At 32.9% G+C, this 21,508-nt stretch overlaps 1 protein-coding gene across 1 annotated transcript in view; it reads right to left on the reverse strand.

Annotated features, from left to right (window-relative positions):
* Positions 1–7,407: 7,407 nt before the first annotated feature.
* Positions 7,408–21,508, reverse strand: part of LOC128994930 (uncharacterized) — a 48,838-nt gene continuing 34,737 nt past the window's right edge. Inside the window, exons 10-13 of the mRNA XM_054419764.1 lie at positions 21,328–21,354; positions 19,944–20,063; positions 18,802–18,960; positions 7,408–7,573 (exon numbers count right to left, since the gene is read on the reverse strand). Of these exons, the coding sequence (XP_054275739.1) occupies positions 7,493–7,573; positions 18,802–18,960; positions 19,944–20,063; positions 21,328–21,354 (387 nt within the window). The 3' untranslated portion in view covers positions 7,408–7,492. The remainder of the gene's footprint in view (positions 7,574–18,801; positions 18,961–19,943; positions 20,064–21,327; positions 21,355–21,508) is intronic.

The following is a 21,508-nucleotide window of genomic DNA, read 5'->3' on the forward strand; positions in this document are numbered from 1 at the left end:
ACAAAGCCACTAAATCCGACCCGTACAACATGCTCAATGAAAAACTTAATTATGGTTCAAACAAATTATTCAACACAGTCTTAGATCACTTTGGTAACAATTATGTTGGCAACACGAGTCCTGGAGGCACAGCTGATAAACGAAATGGAGTGGGGTAAATAGTCAGTCGTCGTCGACCAGTTCAGTGACGTGTGCCGGCCGGCAAATTATGTTAAATGTCTACCGTGTTCGTGTTATGTTTGTTTGTGTATTCAATGTATTTAAGATCTGACGACATTCAACGAATGTAATATTTTAACGTTCCGTTTTGATAATGACTACGCAGTAGTCGAAACTATAGTCAACGAATACCGACTAAGGAATTGTGGACGTCAAGGTACGTAACCTGTTATAATTGATTACCAATTCCGGAAGGCTTCAACATGAATAAATTGAACGCTAGTCAAGCAAAATCTGCCTTTGAATATAAGAACGTTAAATTGAAACTATTGAACACCATTCATAACATAACATTCAATAAGACATGTCTACAACACCAAATCGTCCCCAACTATGTACAAGTAAAAATTAAAAATAGAAGTTTTGCAGCTAAACGAGCTAAATCCATCGCCGAAACAACGTGGATCAAGCAGGAAATTAAAAGCCTATATGCCAAGAAAGACATGTTAAACAAACTCGTCCTCCAAAAACACTTAAAATTAGCAAATTGTTTACACCCATCAGAAATTGATAAAGTATTCGGAGTTGTAGAAAGTCAGATCAACAAGAAGACATTCGCTAAAAAGAAAACCCAAGATAAAAAACTAAGCTTACTCCTTAAACAACAGGATCCTACAGAAAACTTTGAAACCACTCATAAATTCTTCCCTAGAATTGTCAACCAAACTGATATTAATTTTAATCAAGATGAAATTAACTTGCTTAACAAAGGGTCCAAGTACAATCTATCTAAACTTGGTAAAAACAATGTTTTCTCCGAAATTATGAATGCCGAAACCGCTATAAAATGTGTCGTTAACCATGAAGAAAGATCTGTTATTAGACATAATGTAAATAGAAAAATAAAGAGTAATCTTGTACATAAACCTAACTATAAGTATAGCCATTTGCATAAAAAAGAAAGCAAAATCTTAAATGACATAAATGACAAGCTGTCTAGTAACGACTGCCTTATCATAAAAGCCGACAAAGGTCAGTCCCTAGTAGTTTTAAAATCGACTGATTACAAAGAAAAAGTAAATACTTTTATTTCCGAAAATAATATCGAACAAATCGATACTGACCCAACAATGAAATTTCACAATTTATTAAAAACCAGGCTGAATAAGTGTCAGCATATTTTAACCAAAAATGAGGCAAATTCATTAAAAATGATGAACCCACATGCCCCCTCACTCAAGGGACTCCCAAAAGTTCACAAAGAAGGAATGCCAATTAGACCACTAGTCAATTTTATGCCAGCTCCATCTTATAAATTGGCTAAAAAACTAGATAAATTATTGAGACAGCATTTAGTTGTAAATAATACCCATAGTATTAAAAATAGCATTGAATTTGTAGAAAATACCAAAGAACTCCAAATTGACAACCATATGATGATGGCATCTTTCGACATCGTTAATTTGTTTACTAATGTGCCTGTAAATACGACATTGAATGTAATTAAAGAAAATCTGTCACTGAATCCTAACTTAACATCTGACCAAATTAATGAATTAATCTCTCTACTAGAACTGGTCTTAGAACAGAACTATTTCCATTTTGACGGCAAATACTACAAACAAACTAATGGCTTAGCTATGGGGTCACCTTTGTCAAGCATATTATCAGAGGTTTATCTGAACCACATCGAGAACACCCACATTTTCTCTGATAAGAACAAGTATGCCCCGAAGATAAAAGCCTACTTCCGATATGTTGACGACACTTTTTTAATCTTCGCTGGAAACAAAAGACAGTTGGAACTCCTTAAAAATTATTTGAACAACATAACAAAAAACCTCAAATTTACTCTGGAAATTGAAGAAAACAGTGAAAAAAGTATTAATTTTTTAGATACAACTATTACCAAAAACTCTGGCAAACTCCACTACAATATTTACAGAAAGCCTACAGCAACCGACCATACTATCCACTATACTTCATACCACCCTGAAACCCACAAAATGGCTGCTTATAACAGTATGGTTCATCGTCTAATATCTATGCCACTATCTGACGAGGATTACCAAAAGGAAATAAATATAATCAAATATATCGCTGTCGCAAATGGTTATAGAAGTTCCATCGTTGATAGGATAATTAATAAACAAAACCGAAAACCCTCTCCTAGTAATACTACAACAGTTAATAAACGTTTTGTCTCTGTGGAATACAGCAATAGCCTACAATACACACTAAAGAAAGAATTGAACCCTCACGGCTTAACTCTGGCCTATAGAACGTCTAACAAACTTGGGGCGAAACTAAATAAAAGGTTGCCGAACAACAGTAAACCTAAGGAATTAGCAACTGGTACTTATAAAATTAAATGTTCTGACTGTCCAAACTATTACATAGGTCAGACCGGCAGATCATTTAAGAAACGCTTTTCTGAACATTTACATAAACCAAAACAAACAGAACAAAAATCCAAGTTCGCTGAACATTTATTAAATTCAAACCATACTGTTAGTAGTTTTAATGATAATGCAGAAATTCTACATGTTTGTAAGAAAGGCTTCATGCTAGACACCCTCGAAGAGTTTGAAATATACAAAGCCACTAAATCCGACCCGTACAACATGCTCAATGAAAAACTTAATTATGGTTCAAACAAATTATTCAACACAGTCTTAGATCACTTTGGTAACAATTATGTTGGCAACACGAGTCCTGGAGGCACAGCTGATAAACGAAATGGAGTGGGGTAAATAGTCAGTCGTCGTCGACCAGTTCAGTGACGTGTGCCGGCCGGCAAATTATGTTAAATGTCTACCGTGTTCGTGTTATGTTTGTTTGTGTATTCAATGTATTTAAGATCTGACGACATTCAACGAATGTAATATTTTAACGTTCCGTTTTGATAATGACTACGCAGTAGTCGAAACTATAGTCAACGAATACCGACTAAGGAATTGTGGACGTCAAGGTACGTAACCTGTTATAATTCACACATTTTTCAACACATCCCACACAATTAAAATAAACGGTATCAGCATTCTGACGCATACTTTCTCCCGTAAGTTTGTCAACAACCTTCATCGTGTGTAAGCAGTGAGAGTAAATATACGGAAATGGGATTAGTACAATTTTGTTCAGAATTAAGGACTATAAAATAATACATTTTTATCCAAATCGTTTGGACCATTTTTGGGAAAATCCGATTTTTCCGTTATTTTATGGGGTTTTTATGGGAAATAACATAATTTACAATAACTTTTGAACCGTATTTTTTACAGAAATGGGATTTGTACCATTTTGTTCAGAATTTAAAGGGCTACAACATACAAATTTTTTGTCAAAATCGTTCGGAAAATATTTGAAAAAATCAGATTTTTCCGGTTTTTATTGGAAAATCCTCATTAAAAATCAAAATTTCAAAAGAACGAAAAAACGCTTGGAGATACCATGGATTAGAACATACATACCAAAATTCATCGAAATCGGACCACAGGTGTAGTCCCTAGCTCTGTACACATCCAGACACACGCACACACACACACGCACACACACAACACACACAACATGCACAAAATACACGCACGCAACGGCATAGATATACTGCAGTTGTTGATGAAATGATAGTAGTATCTATATGTACATGGAGGTGAAATAGTTTTTTTATTCTATGACGGCCAACTTCTAGTAGCCATTTGTCAATAATTTTTTTGTATGTAAGTAGACTGCAAGGAGGGGGGCATTTAATAATTAGTGGAAGTTGGGAATAAATTATGTTTGCAAGATAAAAAGACGAAGTGCTGTTTATTGATTTTGTTAATCTAGGAGTAATAATTCCATGGTTAGTTGTTGATCTAGTATGGTATTGATGTGTAAAATGTTGGAACAAGAACGTTTCATTTTTATGAATATACAGAATTATATTTTTTATAAAGAGTTGGGGTATATTAAGAACTTTGAATTCGTTGAAAAAAATATTTGAGGGATAACAGCGATTTTTTGTAATACTATCATGATATTAGATTTTTGAATAATTTCAAGTGGCGATAAAACATTTTGAACATAATTAGTTATTATTATTAGTATTATTTAACTATTATTATTTAATAATTATTATTATTTAATAATTATTATTATTTAATTATTATTGTTCAATTATATTATTATTTAATTATTATTATTATTTCATTATCATTATTAAATTTCACACAACTCGAAAATTTGTTATAGCATAGATGAAACATGTACAAAGCCAATAACGTCGAGACAATGTATTACGCGTCTGTTTATTCACCTACTAGATAATTTAATTTTTAACAATAGTTAGTCCATTATACGCATTATACAATAACATTAATTTTTCCTCGTCCTGATAATAATATAGACTTTAACCCTTGTTGACTTCCAGTTTTTTTGTTATTTTCACCAAATGTTTGGACGAAAAAAATCAATGCCTGGGCTGGTCAAGATAATAATAAAAACTTGTGCAAGTGAACTAAAAATTTCTCACGAATATTTTGCGCATAGAAAATAAACAAATGTACCCATCTCTACGAGTCCTTTATAATGTAAAGCCCCTAAACACTTATGATGATAAACATTTACTCCAGCAATACAATTTTAAATCGTTGACTTTTCAATTTTATGACGACAGTATATATAACAAACAAAAATTTTCAGACCATGTACACGAACAACGATGTAACGGATGTTACATGCATCCAGGCTGACGTCAAAATTTAATATGTCGGAGTTCTTGACTTAGGATTTTCATAGTCTAAAAGGGATTTAGATCCAAGACAACGTTTCATTGAATTACGCTTTGTTGAACACATGTAATGTAAAAATATGGAATCATTTATACAAGCCGGGAATGCCTATGTTTATTTCAATGTAATTTCGAAATGTACGTCTTCTAGTGCCATATCACTCTTTACACTTGCTAACACATACGCACATTAGTATGACTGATCATAAAGCTAGTAAGATAAAAAAAACAAGTAATATTATCAACACAATAATAGATCATTCTACATCTGGACGATTTTTCTGCTTTAAACACGAAAAAAGGCTTAATTAATTTCAAGTATTGTTAAAATTTATGGCTGCGTAATAAAGTAGTTTATTTGTTACGCCATCCTTATAGCTAAACTACTGTATGGATGTCTTAGTAAAGTTGCCTTAGATTTCTTACCTTATGTGTTAATCGTACTAAACAATCTTTCTAAAATACAGAATTAACCCTAGACATAGTATGATATTATCTTCGTTATAATGAGCGTGCATTGAAGCAAAGGAAATCCGTTTACAAGCCTCTTCTAGATCTCTTTTAAATGCAAATTTCCAAACCAGCCCAGGTATTGATTTTTTTCGTCCAAACATTTGGTGAAAATAACTAAAACAACTGGAAGTCAACAAGGGTTAAAGTCTATCTGTATAATGGACTAACTATTGTTAAAAATTAAATTATCTAGTAGGTGAATAAACAGACGCGTAATACATTGTCTCGACGTTATTGGCTTTGTACCTATAACAAATTTTCGAGTTGTGTGAAATTTAATAATAATAATGAAATAATAATAACGGTCAGGTCAGTCCAGCCCATTTGGAGAGTCTCGTCCACCCTGAAGAAATCTGACTCAACATCGGTTTTGATTTAACTTACATAATAACCCCTGTAATCTTTTTACCTGCAAATTAATTAATTAGGCTTTCATCTCTAAATTTAATTTAACTTTAATTTTTTATTCAAATTTTAATTCCATTCTTTTAATTCTGCTTCACACCCCTTGATTGAGGGTAAAAGCTTTTTTTCCCCTTGACGGTTATTTTACCGCTTGGTATATATTTTAAAGGCTTTGTGAAGGGACCACATTTGCTGATAGTGTAAATGTTTTTCATGTTGTTAAAAGTAAAAATTATATTTTTAAATGTAGGCCTAGGACTAAAGGTCTTAATTTAATTGTTTTTAAATGACTTTTATAAGGTGGCCACCTTACCTAACTTAAGTTAAATTTGTTTGAAATAGTACAATTAAATGTTTTCGCTTTATGGTAATTTTAGGCCTAACTAAAATATAGCGTTTCTATTTTTAAATTAAATTTTATTTTTATTGGAGAAATTTTTAAATATTTTAAAGGCTTTAATTATTATCTTGGCTAGGACAATGCTTATTAATTTTTGTTATTTATTGTTGTATTGTTATATCTATATATATATATATATATTTAGAATGAATAAATTTATATTTGTGTGAAGCCAGCTCTTGTGTTGTTATTGTTGGTCCTCCACCTCAGCAATATTGTGCCGGAATCCCACCATTTATTTTGCGCTTCCAAGGGCTTCACCCTTTTGATCAATGGAGTTGGGACTTCGGTCCCAAAATTAGTTACGAACGACTCTGGGGATTGACCGAGTTAGTATTACGACACGTTTTACTTATTTATTTATTTATTTATTTCCCCAACGGATTGCACCTTTTTACAAAATATGTGTATACAATATGAGATGGCATTTGCAATAGTACTAACTAGAAGAGTAATAACAATAGTAATAACAAAGTGATAATAAATAGTAATAGCAAGTAACTTAGGTGTAAACCAAGTACCGATTCACGTTTTATTAAACCTCGTTAAATTATTTCGTTATATTCGCGCGGCATTAATTTCCAAATTCGATGTCAACGTATATTTTGAGTGGCTGTGATGATCACTTGTTAAGTTATGCTAATATAGTTTGTTGTAATTATATTCCGAGTCTGAGCCAATAAACTCGAACCGTTAATTAATTAACGAACATGTTAGAATCCTGGACTATCTCATAGTAGGCTAGGCGATGTGGAACAATTTTAAGGTGTGACAAATTTCAGGTGAGACGACGATTACGTTTTTTAAAATCAAATTTTGTTTCTCCACCCGAAATTTCGTCATTAACCTATTTACAAATATTTACAGACGACAATATCTTTACTTCCAAAATAGTGTCTAATAGATCCTGTAAACCTGTAGAATGATGTAAAATATGGAAAAAACTTAATCTTACAATTAGAAAATACATAATCTAACATTTAAAAACGCATAATCCTTACTTCAATGAACACATACATCAATGGCGCAATGTATATGTTGTGTTAAGAATACTGTATGATTGCTTCGCATGGGTCAGCTAGTAAAAAGTATAAATATACAAGTATAAATATTGTGAAAATTGGAGGTGTTTTGGAACAGGAAACAAGAAGATTTTAAAATGTACGAATAATAACATGTTTTTGTAATTGAAATGTTTGTAAGTTACAGCATTTGGTCTTCCAAATTATTTTACCCTCCTAGGGTCATTAAACTTTCTTCTTGTGACATGGCCAATTGGTTTGATCTCCACGGTACATATCCTTATATCCTCTAAATATTTCTGTCACCTAAAAATTAACGGATGAATTTATTAATGACAAGCCAATAAAAACATAGTCATATGTCTGGTAATAAATTAACTTTTAAAACACTGAGCACTGAATTTTGTTCTCCCCTTATTACCAATTGTTAAAATTGCTATAATCCTTAAAAGCTAAGCAACTATTGATTCAGTAGAATAAAAATATCACATGCAAGTATATGTATAAGCAGGAGCAATTACTTTGTCTGTGTCCGGGCCGTTAGGCCTACGGTCACATCTTTAAAACGTACAACTATGGACACTATGGATTACTACCACCTGATGGCTCTTATAGGTTTCTACAAATATTACAAGACCAGAATATTTGCTGATAGACTATATACATCTATGGGTGCGTACCTAATGCCACTAATGTTTTTATCCCTCTAAGTTGTCCCAAAAAGCAACGACTGCGAGCTTGGTTGATGGGAGGAAAGGGAATTAACGTTTCCCTCACGGGTGAACATAGAAGCATTGATGTAGGAGCTTGTATTTTTTAGAAAAGGTTTGATTAAATCTCACTCAATGACATCTAATTATTTCTGAATAATCAAAAAAAAGCTAGTCTACAATAAAGCATTCATGATCAACGCCAGGGTTAGAGGTTATTTCAATGGAAGAGGCCATGGTGATTTTTATTTTCTTTCCCGAACTCAACAAACGTTATCGAAAACTTCCCTGTTGAGAGGAATTTGATATTTCAGGACAACTATCGTGGGACAAGAAATTTCAGTGACAAATATCAAGTGTACTGTATCTTGTTTTCCAGTTGTCATTTTATTCATAAATCTTCACTGTTGAAGCTGAATTAATTCTCTTTTTTCTCATATTTGGATATGATTATAAATATTTCAAATCTATTATGGACAAAGGAAATACCCATGGATGGGATTAAGCTTTATTTTTAGAGTGTGGCATACCACGGGTACCAGGTGTACAGGTGTACAAACTGTACAACGAGTTTCCTGAATTCATCAGCCCATTCCCTTAAAACCCACTATACTCTGTTGAAAACAGACCTGGGATTGTTTCTCACATTTCTTTAGAGAAGGCCAGAGTGTTACCTTAGCCATCAGCTCTTACACAGTTTCAGCCTTTTACGATCTCGTCCGCATACCGGTCATGTTCGAGCTTCTTGGCGCAGAACATACCCTGGTAAAACTGGGACTCTGAGCTCTTATTATCTCAACTTCGGTCATCATTGGGATAACCGTATCAACCGTCAACAGTACTAAGATCTCAAGCGTCCAAGAGAGGCCTATCCCAATATAGGCATCGGAAGAAAGTGTGTTATAATTCATTCAAAGAGGAGGATAGGAATGTCATTAGGTTTAAAATGTCTGAAAAATTAAATAAAAATAACCAATGTACACCAAAACTAAGTTTGTCTCAAAAGAAAGATATTGTTGCTTTAAAAAGTCTGAAAAATAAACTAAAAGCCAATAATGCAATCCTGTGTAAGGCTGATACAGGAAACACAACGATTGTAATGTACGAGGCTCAATATAATGATAAAGTAGTAGAGTTCATTATTAACAACAATATTACCTCGTTATCTAAGGATCCTACAACTACTTATCAGAGGCGTATCAAGAAGATAATGAACCAGAGTAAAGTGTTGTTTACTGATAAAGACATTTCACTATTAAGAGCTATAAATCCTGCTGCTCCAAAACTCAGTGGACAACCTAAGATCCACAAAGATAATGTCCCTGTCAGGCCTCTTGTCAATTACACCACTGCCCCAACTTATAAACTTGCTAAACGCCTAGAGAAAATTCTTAGGACACAAACTGTCCTATTCATTGAACAAACTAAAAATCTCAACATTCAACAACGCCATATTTTAGCATCGTTTGACATTACAAACCTATATACCAACATTCCAATAGACAAAACCGTCGAATTAGTTTTTCAAGCCTCGAAGAAAATTCAAGCCTCCTACCTGAAGCCATAGAAGAAATAATATGTCTCCTAAAGGAAATATTAGGCCAAAATTATTTTTCGTTCAATGGAAGATTCTACAAGCAAAATGAAGGTCTTGCCATGGGCTCCCCTCTCTCAGGCATCTTGTCAGAAATCTATTTAAATAACATGGAAAATGAATTCATTTTTTCAGACAAAAACAAACATGTAATTAGAATACTGAAATACTTTAGATATGTAGACGACACTATTATAATATTTGATGGCAACAATCGTCAACTTGATTTACTACACCAACATTTAAACTCTGTGTCGCCGAACCTAAAATTTACTGTGGAAAAGGAAGTAGACAACAAAATAAATTTTCTCGACCTCACTCTTGAAAAACGCAACAATACATTGGAGTATAGCATATACCGTAAACCCACGACATCTGACCAAACCATCCATAGCACATCTTACCATCCATATTCTCAAAAACTGGCAGCCTATAACTCAATGGTCTACAGACTACTAAATGTCCCACTAAGGCCAGAAAACTACAATAAAGAGCTTAACATGATAAAACACATTGCCGTGGCCAATGGATACAAATCTGAGATGGTGGACAAAATCGTTGCAAAGAAAAAGGAAAATACATGCCGCATGCCAGCAAATAATGATAATAACAAATTAGTGTATTGCTGCGTTGAATACAACCATCAAATAAACAACTATTTAAAGAAAGATCTCAATAAAAATGGTGTTAAACTAGCGTTTAAAACTACAAATCGGCTGCAGAACATATCTAAAGGCAAGCGCCCACATGTTGATAAATACGAAAAGACAGGTGTATACCGCCTAAAATGTGCTGATTGCCCGAGCACCTGTGTAGGACAAAGTGGGAGAGCTTTTAAAATAAGATACAAAGAGCATCGACCAGCCCCTACAATTAATTTGCAGAAATCCAATTTCGCTCAACTTATTATTGAGAATAACCATGATATGCTGGATATAAATGACGGTCTCGACATTCTACATTACTGTGGGAAAGGAAACTTATTAAATACCTTGGAGGAGTTTGAAATACATAAGAACATAAAAACCAGGGACAGCACACAAATTTTTAATGAAAAACTCAATTATGAATCCCATTATATTTTCTAACACTCTACTTCGTCACTACAATAGTCCAATATCAGCTCATAACCTGGTTCAGTCAACTTCCAGTCCTGCCCGCGGCAATGTACCTACATAAGTTGATAGGCCTATCTGTTACCGTATTTAATCGTTTCGTGTTTTGTGTTTGTGTAAAATGTGTGTAACACCTCTGACGACACCTCAAGAAGTGGATCCTTTTGTGTGCCTGACGATGGTGGAATTGAAGAACCACCGAAACATGTAGAAAGTTATTTTCGATACTAAAAAAACTTATCAAGGATTGTATGACAAGGTACGTTTTTACCATAATTAGTCAGAAAGTGTGTTTCACTTCGTTGGTAGAGACAAGCAATAGACGCAACCGTGGACACTGCCTTTGCCCACTCTGACACATCATTAAGGTACATAAATTATAGGTCTACTATTTGTGATAGGCGATATTGTCTGAGACAAACATTCTGGCACGTTGCCCATATGAGCCGTGCCCATATTTTTTTTCAAAATAATAGTGGTTTACAGTAACTGGATTAAGCAAGAAACTTTGTCTTTATAAGTGTAAACTAGCTGATCTGAATTGTACACGGTTTCAACTGACTACTGAATTCCCGTATAGTCCAGGAGCAAACTGCACATATCTAGCTTCCGTGGGATTTTTTGTGAAGGGAATGTGTGACTATGTAGAATCTCTTTATTATATGTCACATAATGGTGTAGTACCGGGTGTTTACCCTCAAATTGCGGGGTTTGGTTTTTATGACGTCTTAAATCCAAGATGGCCGCCATGTGTGACATCTATTCATTAAATTGATAATAACTCTTTTCAGAGTAAAATAATCGAATTTTAATTTATACCATTGAATTCAGCTCAAAAAATCAAACAATTTGGTGTTTTAAATCATTGCTCTATGACCATTAGTTACCGAGATATTGAAGGCGGAAAACACAAAACATTGTCCCCAAGCAAGACCCCACTACCCCCATGTTATCCTTATGGGAAAAAATAAAATTGTATATCTAGCTTATTACTCAGCATATCTTAATAATAATTGGTATGTGGCTTAATTTAGTAGAGATCTACTTGATTATGGCCTAAAATCCTCCATTTTTTTCATTTCCGTGGCAGCAAACCTGCATACTCACTTCCCGTGGTATTCTTATGGTCAATATTTTTGCATGCTTGTCCATGAACATACTTTGAGAAATGATGATGTGTGGCTCCATTTTAATTATTTATTGAATCATTTGCAATTCGTTGAGTATACAGGTCTGCTGCTACGGGGGTATTGTAGCAATAAAAAAATCTAACAAATGATAGGTATAAAATAAAATAAAATAAACTATAGTTCTGGGTCATATGTAATTTCTTGTGTTTTTGTATTAAGCAATTGTATGATTGGTGGTGATAGATAGGTAATGTCATATAGAATCGTGTAATACCGGGTGTTTTGTCTGAAAGTGTGGCCTAGCTAGTGTTTTTGGCCCGCCGTCTTGGATCCACCATATTGGATATTAATACAAATTTTTAAATCTAATGCTGGTGTTGTGACTCATTATTATAAACTAGATGTTTACGCTAATTTCAATTCCGAAAACCGTTTGTAAATATCGTTTTTCGTTTCGAAGATATATTGAAATGAAAACTCCCCCCCCCATACATTTCTTACGGACGTTTCGTACTTTAATTATTTTTCAGATTATTTTTCTCATATATCCAGTTATTATTATCGCTTGTAATTTGTTCTAGTCTTAAAGTATTCAGTGATGTAAGAGCTTTTATTTAAGCTATCGATCATTAAAATCGGACGAGTTAGAGTTGAGCTATGAACCACAACACAATATTAAATTTAACTTTTTCCAAATCAGTTTTTTTTTTTTTAGATTTATATCTCGGGTTGTTAATACGTCAAAGGGTTCATTCTAGCCTCAAATTACTCAGTAAATGTTTGGTTTAAAATTTTATTAATCACTAAATGAAATCTGACTAATTGAAAATTAATTATGGACCTTTATTTAACATGAATAATTATCTTTATTTTGAAATTTGTCTTTGGTTAAAGCAATTAAAGACATACAGGGCTGGTCATCAGGGTTACATCATTTGTTTGGTGTAAGTACAAAGTAAATTATGTGTGATGATACATATAAGACATATAAGGCATATAAGAGGTTCCACGTCTAAAAATCGTAACACTGATGACCTTACGAAACGTCCTTAAGAAATGTATGAAGGAGAGTTTTTATTTGAATATCTTCCAAACGAAAAAAGATATTTAAAAACATATTTCAGCATTGAAATCAGCGTGAAAACTTAGTTCATAATGATGTGTCACAACACTAGCATTGCATAGAAAATGTTATTAATATCCAATATGGCGGATCCAAGATGGCGGCCGAAAACACCAGCTTGGCCACACTTACAGACATATCATTACCTATCTATTGCCAACAATCATACAATTGCTTAATTCAAAATCCTACAAAATTACATATGCCTCACAACTATGGTCTAATTTATTTTATTTTCTACCTATTTTAGACCTGTAATTTGTTTATAGCTACTATAACCCCGTAGCAGCAGACCTGTATACTCAACGAATTGCAAATGCTTCATTAACTAATTAAAATGGAGCCACACATTAACATTTCTCAACACGTATGTTCATAAACAAGCATGCAAAAAAATTTCCATAAGATTAACATGGGAAGTGAGTATGCAGGTTTGCTGCCACGGAAATGTAAAAATGGGGGATTTTTGGCCATAATCAAGTAGATCTCTACTAAATGAAGCCACATACCAATTATTATTAAGATATGCTGAGTAATAAGCTAGATATACAATTTTATTTTTTCCCATAAGGATAACATGGGGGTAGTGGGGTCTTGCTTGGGGACAATGTTCTGTGTTTTCCGCCTTCAATATCTCGGTAACTAAGGGTCATAGAGCAATGATTCAAAACACCAAATTGTTTGATTTTTTGAGCTGAATTCAATGGTATAAATTAAAATTCGATTATTTTACTCTGAAAAGAGTTATTATCAATTTAATGAATAGATGTCACACATGGCGGCCATCTTGGATTTAAGACGTCATAAAACCAAACCCCGCAATTTGAGGGTAAACACCCGGTACTACACCATTATGTGACATATAATAAAGAGATTCCACATAGTCACACATTCCCTTCACAAAAAATCCCACGGAATACAGTTTGCCCCCCGACTAGTACGTAGGACGGGCTAACACCTCGTTTTTAATAATTTTATGAATAAATGCATGATAAGTTATTGAAAGTCATTAATCCTAAATTTAAATTTATTATAGATTTTTAGAGAGTTTACTTTAAAGTATTCATTCAGCTTAGTGAAAGAATAAACAATATAGCCAATGAATGTTATTCAACTAAAGAAGTGTTGTACATGTTTACTGGCGCTACTTAGCAACAAAAACCATTGATCTCTCAAAGTAACTTACCCAGATGGTGACATAAAAAAGGCCCAAACTCCATACTATAAAAAGTTCAGACCAGAGTCAATTTAATGCGTTTGAATTGTGGCATTTATTAATTCGGCTTATATTTCTCGTAACCAATAGATTGTTCATCTGCAGAAGAAGTTCGTTGTGCTCTTATCGTGTCTAATAACACCCAAACACAGAAACTTTGAATTACAGTAGTACCTATATCTTGACAGATGGTTTGCAGTAGCATATTACCTATGTATGATATTACGGACCGTTGCCCACTTGGTTGGCCCTAAGTGGGAATTTTTTAAATAACACTACACCTTCTTGTAAATAGAAAGAGGAATTGTAGCTGAAATAGTTTTGTTTCAGTGTCAATTGTGTAAGCTGGATAATATCTTCAATTTCTTTTTTGTTTAATATATTTTTTTCAATTAGTTCTTTTCTCAGAATGGTTAATGTTTCTTTTGATGGGATATTTGTGTAAATGTTACAAACATCAATTGAGATCAGTAAAGAGTTCTCTGGAATGTCTATATCTTTTATTTTTCCAATGAAATCGCAAGTATTTTTAATATTGTAGCCTACCCATTATCCATATTGATACTATTTTTTTATTTTGTTGTCCAAAAATGTTGATAGTTTATGAAGGAGCATTTTGAAAATTTACTACAGGTCGTATAGGTATATTAATTTTGTGTGTTTTTGGTTGTCCTCTTAGTATTGGGGCTTTTGAGTTATTTGATTTTAGCATGTTTTGTTCTAGTTTGGCTAGACTTTTACATTTCATTATTTTACTATTAATTGTTTTTGAATATTCATTGGTTGGATCTTTGATCTTTGGTTAGGACTTGAAATTTGTTATCTTTCAAAAAAGTGTCTACTTTTGTGATCATTGAATTATCTTCTTTTAATTTATTAGAAATAGATTTGATAAGATGTAAGTCTTTATAGCTACTTCCCTATAGGGAAATTCGCTAAAACTGTTGAAAAGTGAAAGTTTGTTTGTAGTGGAGCTGTTGGGAGAGGTCAGTGACCATTAGCGGAAATGGGGGAATCAAATGAGTTGTAAATAGAATACGATCACTTAAATAATTGGAAATTGTAAAAGAAAGGTTTTTATTTTGATGTACAGTAGTATGTTTATAAATAAGAATGTTAATATTGGAATTTTTATAAGAAAGTGAGTTGATTTAAATCGTAAAGTTGTTGAATGGAAGTTGTTGTTTTGATGTGAGGTTCCGTTAAGTACTGTAGCAAGCGGACGTTTCTTGAACTAGGAGTTAGAGTTAGGGAATTTGTTGATAGGTAGCGGAGAGTAGGTATAGCTAGGTAGAGTCAATGTTGAATTTTCAAACAGGAATAGATTTTTATGATTGATTTGATTTTTGAAAGGTTTGTATTATTTGTAGAGTAGAGTTGAAACAGTTGTTTTTAATGTTGTTTATAAATAGTTGTGTCGAAGTAGTTTGTAATTTTGGTTAAGTAATTTCAAGTCAAGGAGGGGAAATTCTGTACCGAGGTAAATAAATATTCAGGTTTAATTAAAATTACTAAACCAAAATTAAATCATTTAATCATTGGGCATGACAAGCTTAAGAAATAGTGTTCAGCATTTAAAAGATTTAGTTTTGTAGGTTGGTAGTGGTACTAGATAAGAAATTCAAGTTTTTGTCAGTTAAGTTTACTGGAAATGGTGATCTAATGAAAGTGGTTTGCTGTAGGCATTACAGATATCGACCACTTCTTTTTTGACCAATACCTTATTCTTTGTACCACTTCTTTGTACCACTTCTTGGTACAGCCACTGATCTGACCAGTAGAACAAGACCTCATAAATTTAAAGTAAGATCTGTCCATTTTATTGTTTGATATAAACTATAGGAGTAATGAAGAGGGATAGTATGTTGCTTATAAAAAAGAGTTTTGTACCAATTTCCGAAGTTTGAAGAATATATATTTTGATAGAATATATATATATATATATATATATTTTGGCCTAAGTTGTTTTATTAATTATCTCACTTCTACTACCAGCTCAAATTAGATTAATCTGAAATTAAAGTATACCACCTAATTGGCAATCTTGGTGGGGGTATAACATCAAAATTCATCAAGAGAGCGACGAAGAGTGTAAAAAATTATTGAAACTATCAAGAACAAGACTGACAATGAAAACTATACCCTAAAAAATACAGTTGTATTGTTTAAAAACAATATTTATTTTCCCAAACTGTTTGGTGTAATATTTGCATTCTATCACAACTCAATAATAGGAGGACATTTGGGGATTTTTAGGACGCAAATCAAAGTAAACGAATGTTTTCATCGTCCTGAATTAAATTAATTTATTAAAAGTAAAGTCCGTGAATGTAAGATCCGTCTGATGTCTAAGTCCGCACAACGAAAGTTCGAAGGTATATTAATATCTGTCCCTGTAACTCAAGCTCTAAACACTGTGTTTATTGACCTAGCTGGACCCTTTTCCAGATCAAACAACCTCAATCAGTTTATTTTAATTGTGGTCGATGATTTTACCCGTTTTGTGTGGTTGTAACCTTTGAAGGGTTGCAAGAAAAAATGCATAATTGAAAAATTTACGATAATTTTTTATACCTCCTTTATACCACGAATACTTGTATGCAATAATGCCAGTTATTTTACCTCTAAAGAATTCAAGAAATTTATGTTCAATAACTATGTGGAGCACAGGAAACTATCAGCATACCAGGAAATTATCTTAACGATATTTTAGGGAGACGAAGAACGCTTTACGGAGTTTTTATTGTAAGGAACACGATAAATGGGATCCGAACCTTGGACTGATTGCCACAAGTTTGAATACTGCTGTAAATGGTACAATAAAATCGACTGCATTTAATTTAATGTTTGCTCATCCTTGCAACAACGCATCGACGAACTTATGGAATGTAAATGAAATTGTTTCGGAGAAGTTAACTTCTGACCAAAGGAGGGGAAATTTGGAAAGAGCTTAATACTCAGGATGAGTATTGCCAATAATCAAATAAGGGAAAGATATAGCTATCCTAGGAGGAATCATCCATTACAGTTGAATATGAAGTATACATCAAGACCCAAATTTAAGTAATACAGCAAATAAATTCAGCAAGAAGTTGGTGCCAAGGTACATGGGATCTTAGGTAATTCGCTACTTTCTGAGTGATTCAACTGTACTAGTACAAAATCCGAGCAAGTGGAAAGACATGAAAAAAATCATATAGGCTAATTGATTTGGGCTATTAAAAGAATTGAATTAGATTTGATTCAGAATTGATTGATTTGGTTCAGAAAAGATTTGAATTAGGATTGATATAGGCTATTTTTTTGCTCCTCAGAAGTACAATCAACTGCCAGAAAATGTAAAAAAACTTAGTTATAAAGCTTTTCGACTGAACTCCAAAAAATGTCTTTTGTAAATATAATTTAAGGTATTGTTAGTTAATAAGTCATTTATTGGTATTGTAATATTTCTTTTGTTTGTATTGACTTGAGTAGTTTTGAAAAACAGTATTGTTACTGAAAACCGCTTTAAATAAAAGACGTTTTATTATTATTATTATTATTATTTAAAGAAGAGTTAAATAGTAAAGAGGATCAAGAGTAAAGTATGTATTGACGGTAGAGGAATTATGAAAATTTGAATTGTATGGAAGACTACGGAACGACTGAAGCGAAACGGTAATTATAAAACGTTTGTAAAATATGAGTTAGAAATGTTTAATTGTAATATTGATTATTTAAGTGATTTAATCAAGCTATGATGGAAAATGAAAATTTTTTAAAAGTAAAGTGGGAGTTGAAATTAGAATCTAGTTTTAGTAAATAGGGTGTATAAATGCGTATGTATAGGTGAATTTGTGAGTATTTGTGGAAGCGAAAGGTAGAGTGAATCTGTGTGAATCTAAAATGGGAGTGTGGGTATAGTTGTATGAGGGGGGGTTTTCACTAACACACAGTAACATTTTAAGTAATTTGCACTTCTAAACACAAAAATAACACAGAACGCAAAACATTTACACGACACACCCGAGGGGACATTAACACAGGGTATATAACACACTGGGAGGAAAAAACTAAAGGAAACATAAAAAAGACACGCAACATAAAAAACACAACATGAAAAACTAAAACGGCTGAAAAGTGAAAGTTGTAGTTGGGTTTTATCAGTGGAGAGGTCAGCGACCGCCAGTGGAAGTGTTGAAGTCAAGCGTCGGTGTTTTAATAGTGTAAGATCACTTAAATAGATGCCAATTTCGAAAGAAAGAGTTTATTTAAAATGTTTTATGTTTAGGAATAAGAATGTGTCAATTTGAATTTATGTATGAAAAAATAATTGATTGGAAACGACAGTTTGGGGTAATGTTGTATCGTCGGTGTTAAAGATTGGTGAAATCGGTTGGTTTAACTTTATTTGACAAATTAGCGTGCTATTACTGATAAATATGGCGTGTGAGTGTCTGCATGTACTTCACTGTGATTAGAACTAGGCCTACGTTCTTTGGCCTAAAGCACAAGCTACGACCAACACATAGGCCCAAGATTTGGGTATTGTGGATGAAGAACGGTAAGTTCTGATGTTTATTTAATCCTGACACGTTTTTACCCCCCTAAAAACTTGGTACCGGTACCTTACAATTTCGACAATAAATCTTAAGTTTTACACTTACCCTTCCAGATACTTCGCGGTACATCCTAGGGTAGCAATCTGGCATTCTTCGGTTAGGACAGAGGCTGTCTACATAATCCTTGCCCAGGATCTTCACATCAACCTCGAGCCAGACGACGCGAATGTATTTACTTTTATAATTATTGCACTTCAACGTATCCTGGCAAACATAAATAACATTTTAAACTCTCAGTACTATAGTAAATCCAAGGTCTGAAACTTTGTAGCACAACATTTGATCACGGATAAACAATCTATCATAAATCTATCATATCATATATCTATAAGCGACACATTTAAATGTGTAGCCATCACTTCAGACCATTATCTAAATAAAAATATAGAGATACGGCACATCAAAATCAAATAATTATGACAAAATGAAGCTCATGATATGTAGATTATTTTAAAGGTCTTAGTATGAATGAACTTCTTAAAGCTATGGATACACGGGTTCACATAAACAAACAATCAGCGCTCTCTCTCTCTCTCTCTCTCCTTTCTTTGCTAGGTTATGATGCGCATAAGATTACTGCGCAACGTAATCTCGGGGTCTCGTATCGCACCTGGGTAATCATAGAGGACGAGACTATAGATCTTGTAACGCACCATTGGATTAATGCAAGAAAATATACAACGCAGTGAACGTGTTAAAATAACATTGCGAAATGAAAACATCTAGACACTCTGTTAATCCGAAATGGAAAAGTACTTACAAAAATAAAAATGGATGAATGAAAAATATAAAATACGAAAAACACAGGTTCATTAATAGCAAGTCACATAACAACAAGGAATTGAAAGTTTACACTGTAATAGTAAGTCTAAATAATAATCCAACGCATAGGTGAATAGCAACTTAAATATTTGAAATATATGTGTGGATTTTTTGTGTGTATGTCATCAATTCAAATCAAGTCAATTTACAGAATTTCCTATTTTATCTTTTACCGATATAAGTTTACAAAGGTTATTATTTTATTATAGGCTAAATTATATAAATGATGATTAAAGTGATCATATTTTTTTATATTACTCGGTTTGTAATCAAGGTAGGCTGATCATCAACACTGCTCGCATCAAAAAAGCAGTCCAACAGTTTGGTCCTGTTAAAACATAAAGTATTTATTACTTTTAACTTACCTTTGCTTGTGTTATACCAGACTCTTCACATGTGAGTATTGGCACCTTTTGATCCGAGTCTTTTAAAACAATAAAAATAGTTCTGCCTTTATAGGTGTTATGTCTCTTTTCATATTCACCCTAGAATCCCAAATATGCAAAGTAACAGGTTAATTCAACAATGGTTAAAGGTGTACGAAGTGCTATGCTAAGTTACTACATGTTGGTTGAAAAGTCCCTACCTATTTTAAATTAATAATTGTAATGACTTTTTATGGTGCTGTATAACAAACAAATGTACATTTAAACTTTTATTCACACCATTTATTATTAAAGATGTCAAACATCGACGCACCTGCATTGTCAACACATTTTGTAATCTAACAGATATTTTTTAACAGACTTTTAAATAAAATCCTGTGAAACATTACCAAGAACCACTAAAATGGAAACTTTAAATTCATTGAGACTCTTAAGACTCCTTCTGTAAACCTATCCTACAAAATAAACGACAGGGCGTAAAGACTGGGCTACGCGCAGGCCAGTGATGTGGACTACCTCGTCCAATCCATTTCCCGGGGAAAGTTACATTGAACTAATCTCGAACAGGATTTTCACAATTCACACTTTCACTTTCAAACATTTCCTTATGACATTTTTTGTTCTTTCTTAAAGAGAGAAACTTATTCCATTCTACGCTCTTAACCACCTCTGGTCCTAAAAAGACTGCTACACTTATTTATATTTAGTTTTTTTACACTTCATATCGTGAAGCATTAACGTCTTTTCGTCAATGCTTAAACAACAGGCATAATAGCAGGCTTAAATAAAAAAAAAACTTCAATCAGTTTACAGTATGAACCACAAAATTTTTTTATTAAATTAGCTTCAATCAGCTGAGAATATAATCTGAGAGAGCCATTTGGGGTTTTGTTGTTAAACATTTTAAAATTAGGTACTGACTTTTCTACCACCATGTATATGTGTGCAATTTTGTATACATAATTAATTATGACATCACTACATTACTGGAGTAGATGTTTATATATTTAAATTTACGTAAGGTATTAATACGTTTTAATCCAGACCTTTTGTAGCTTTCTTACACCATTTATCTGTTATTGGATTTAATAGTTTTAGCTTCGTTGGTATATCAAAAACATTAAAAAGGAACTGAAGATAAGATATTTAAAGGATTTTAAACATTTTATTCTGATGAACATTCATCGCTTGGTATGGTGATGTTGGTATGAAAAAAGGTTGTAGGTTGTTTAACCTTGTCCTTTTGCAGCTTCAGGCTCTGAAATATTGGCTTGCAAAATACTTTGTTTTGTTATCATAGTTGAGTAGTTGAGGAAATCAATAGATTTGTAATATCAGTAATGGTAAGTAAGTATCTACTTACTTTGGAAGTAACGACGACTTCTAGGAACTGTAAAATGAGTTTCAATTATTATTAAAGTTAAGTAAGTTAAAGAGACAGATACAGTAGTACCCAAATTAAACAAGAGCAGATGTTTGCAATTACTTTTGTAGTGGTTTTCTCAAGGTGATTATCATACTAATATTATAAATGTGAAAGTTTG

This window comes from Macrosteles quadrilineatus, unplaced genomic scaffold (genome assembly GCF_028750875.1).
Source record: "Macrosteles quadrilineatus isolate MER2022 unplaced genomic scaffold, UCM_ALF_1.0 Scaffold_5__1_contigs__length_97177068, whole genome shotgun sequence".
Classification (NCBI taxonomy): domain Eukaryota; kingdom Metazoa; phylum Arthropoda; class Insecta; order Hemiptera; family Cicadellidae; genus Macrosteles; species Macrosteles quadrilineatus.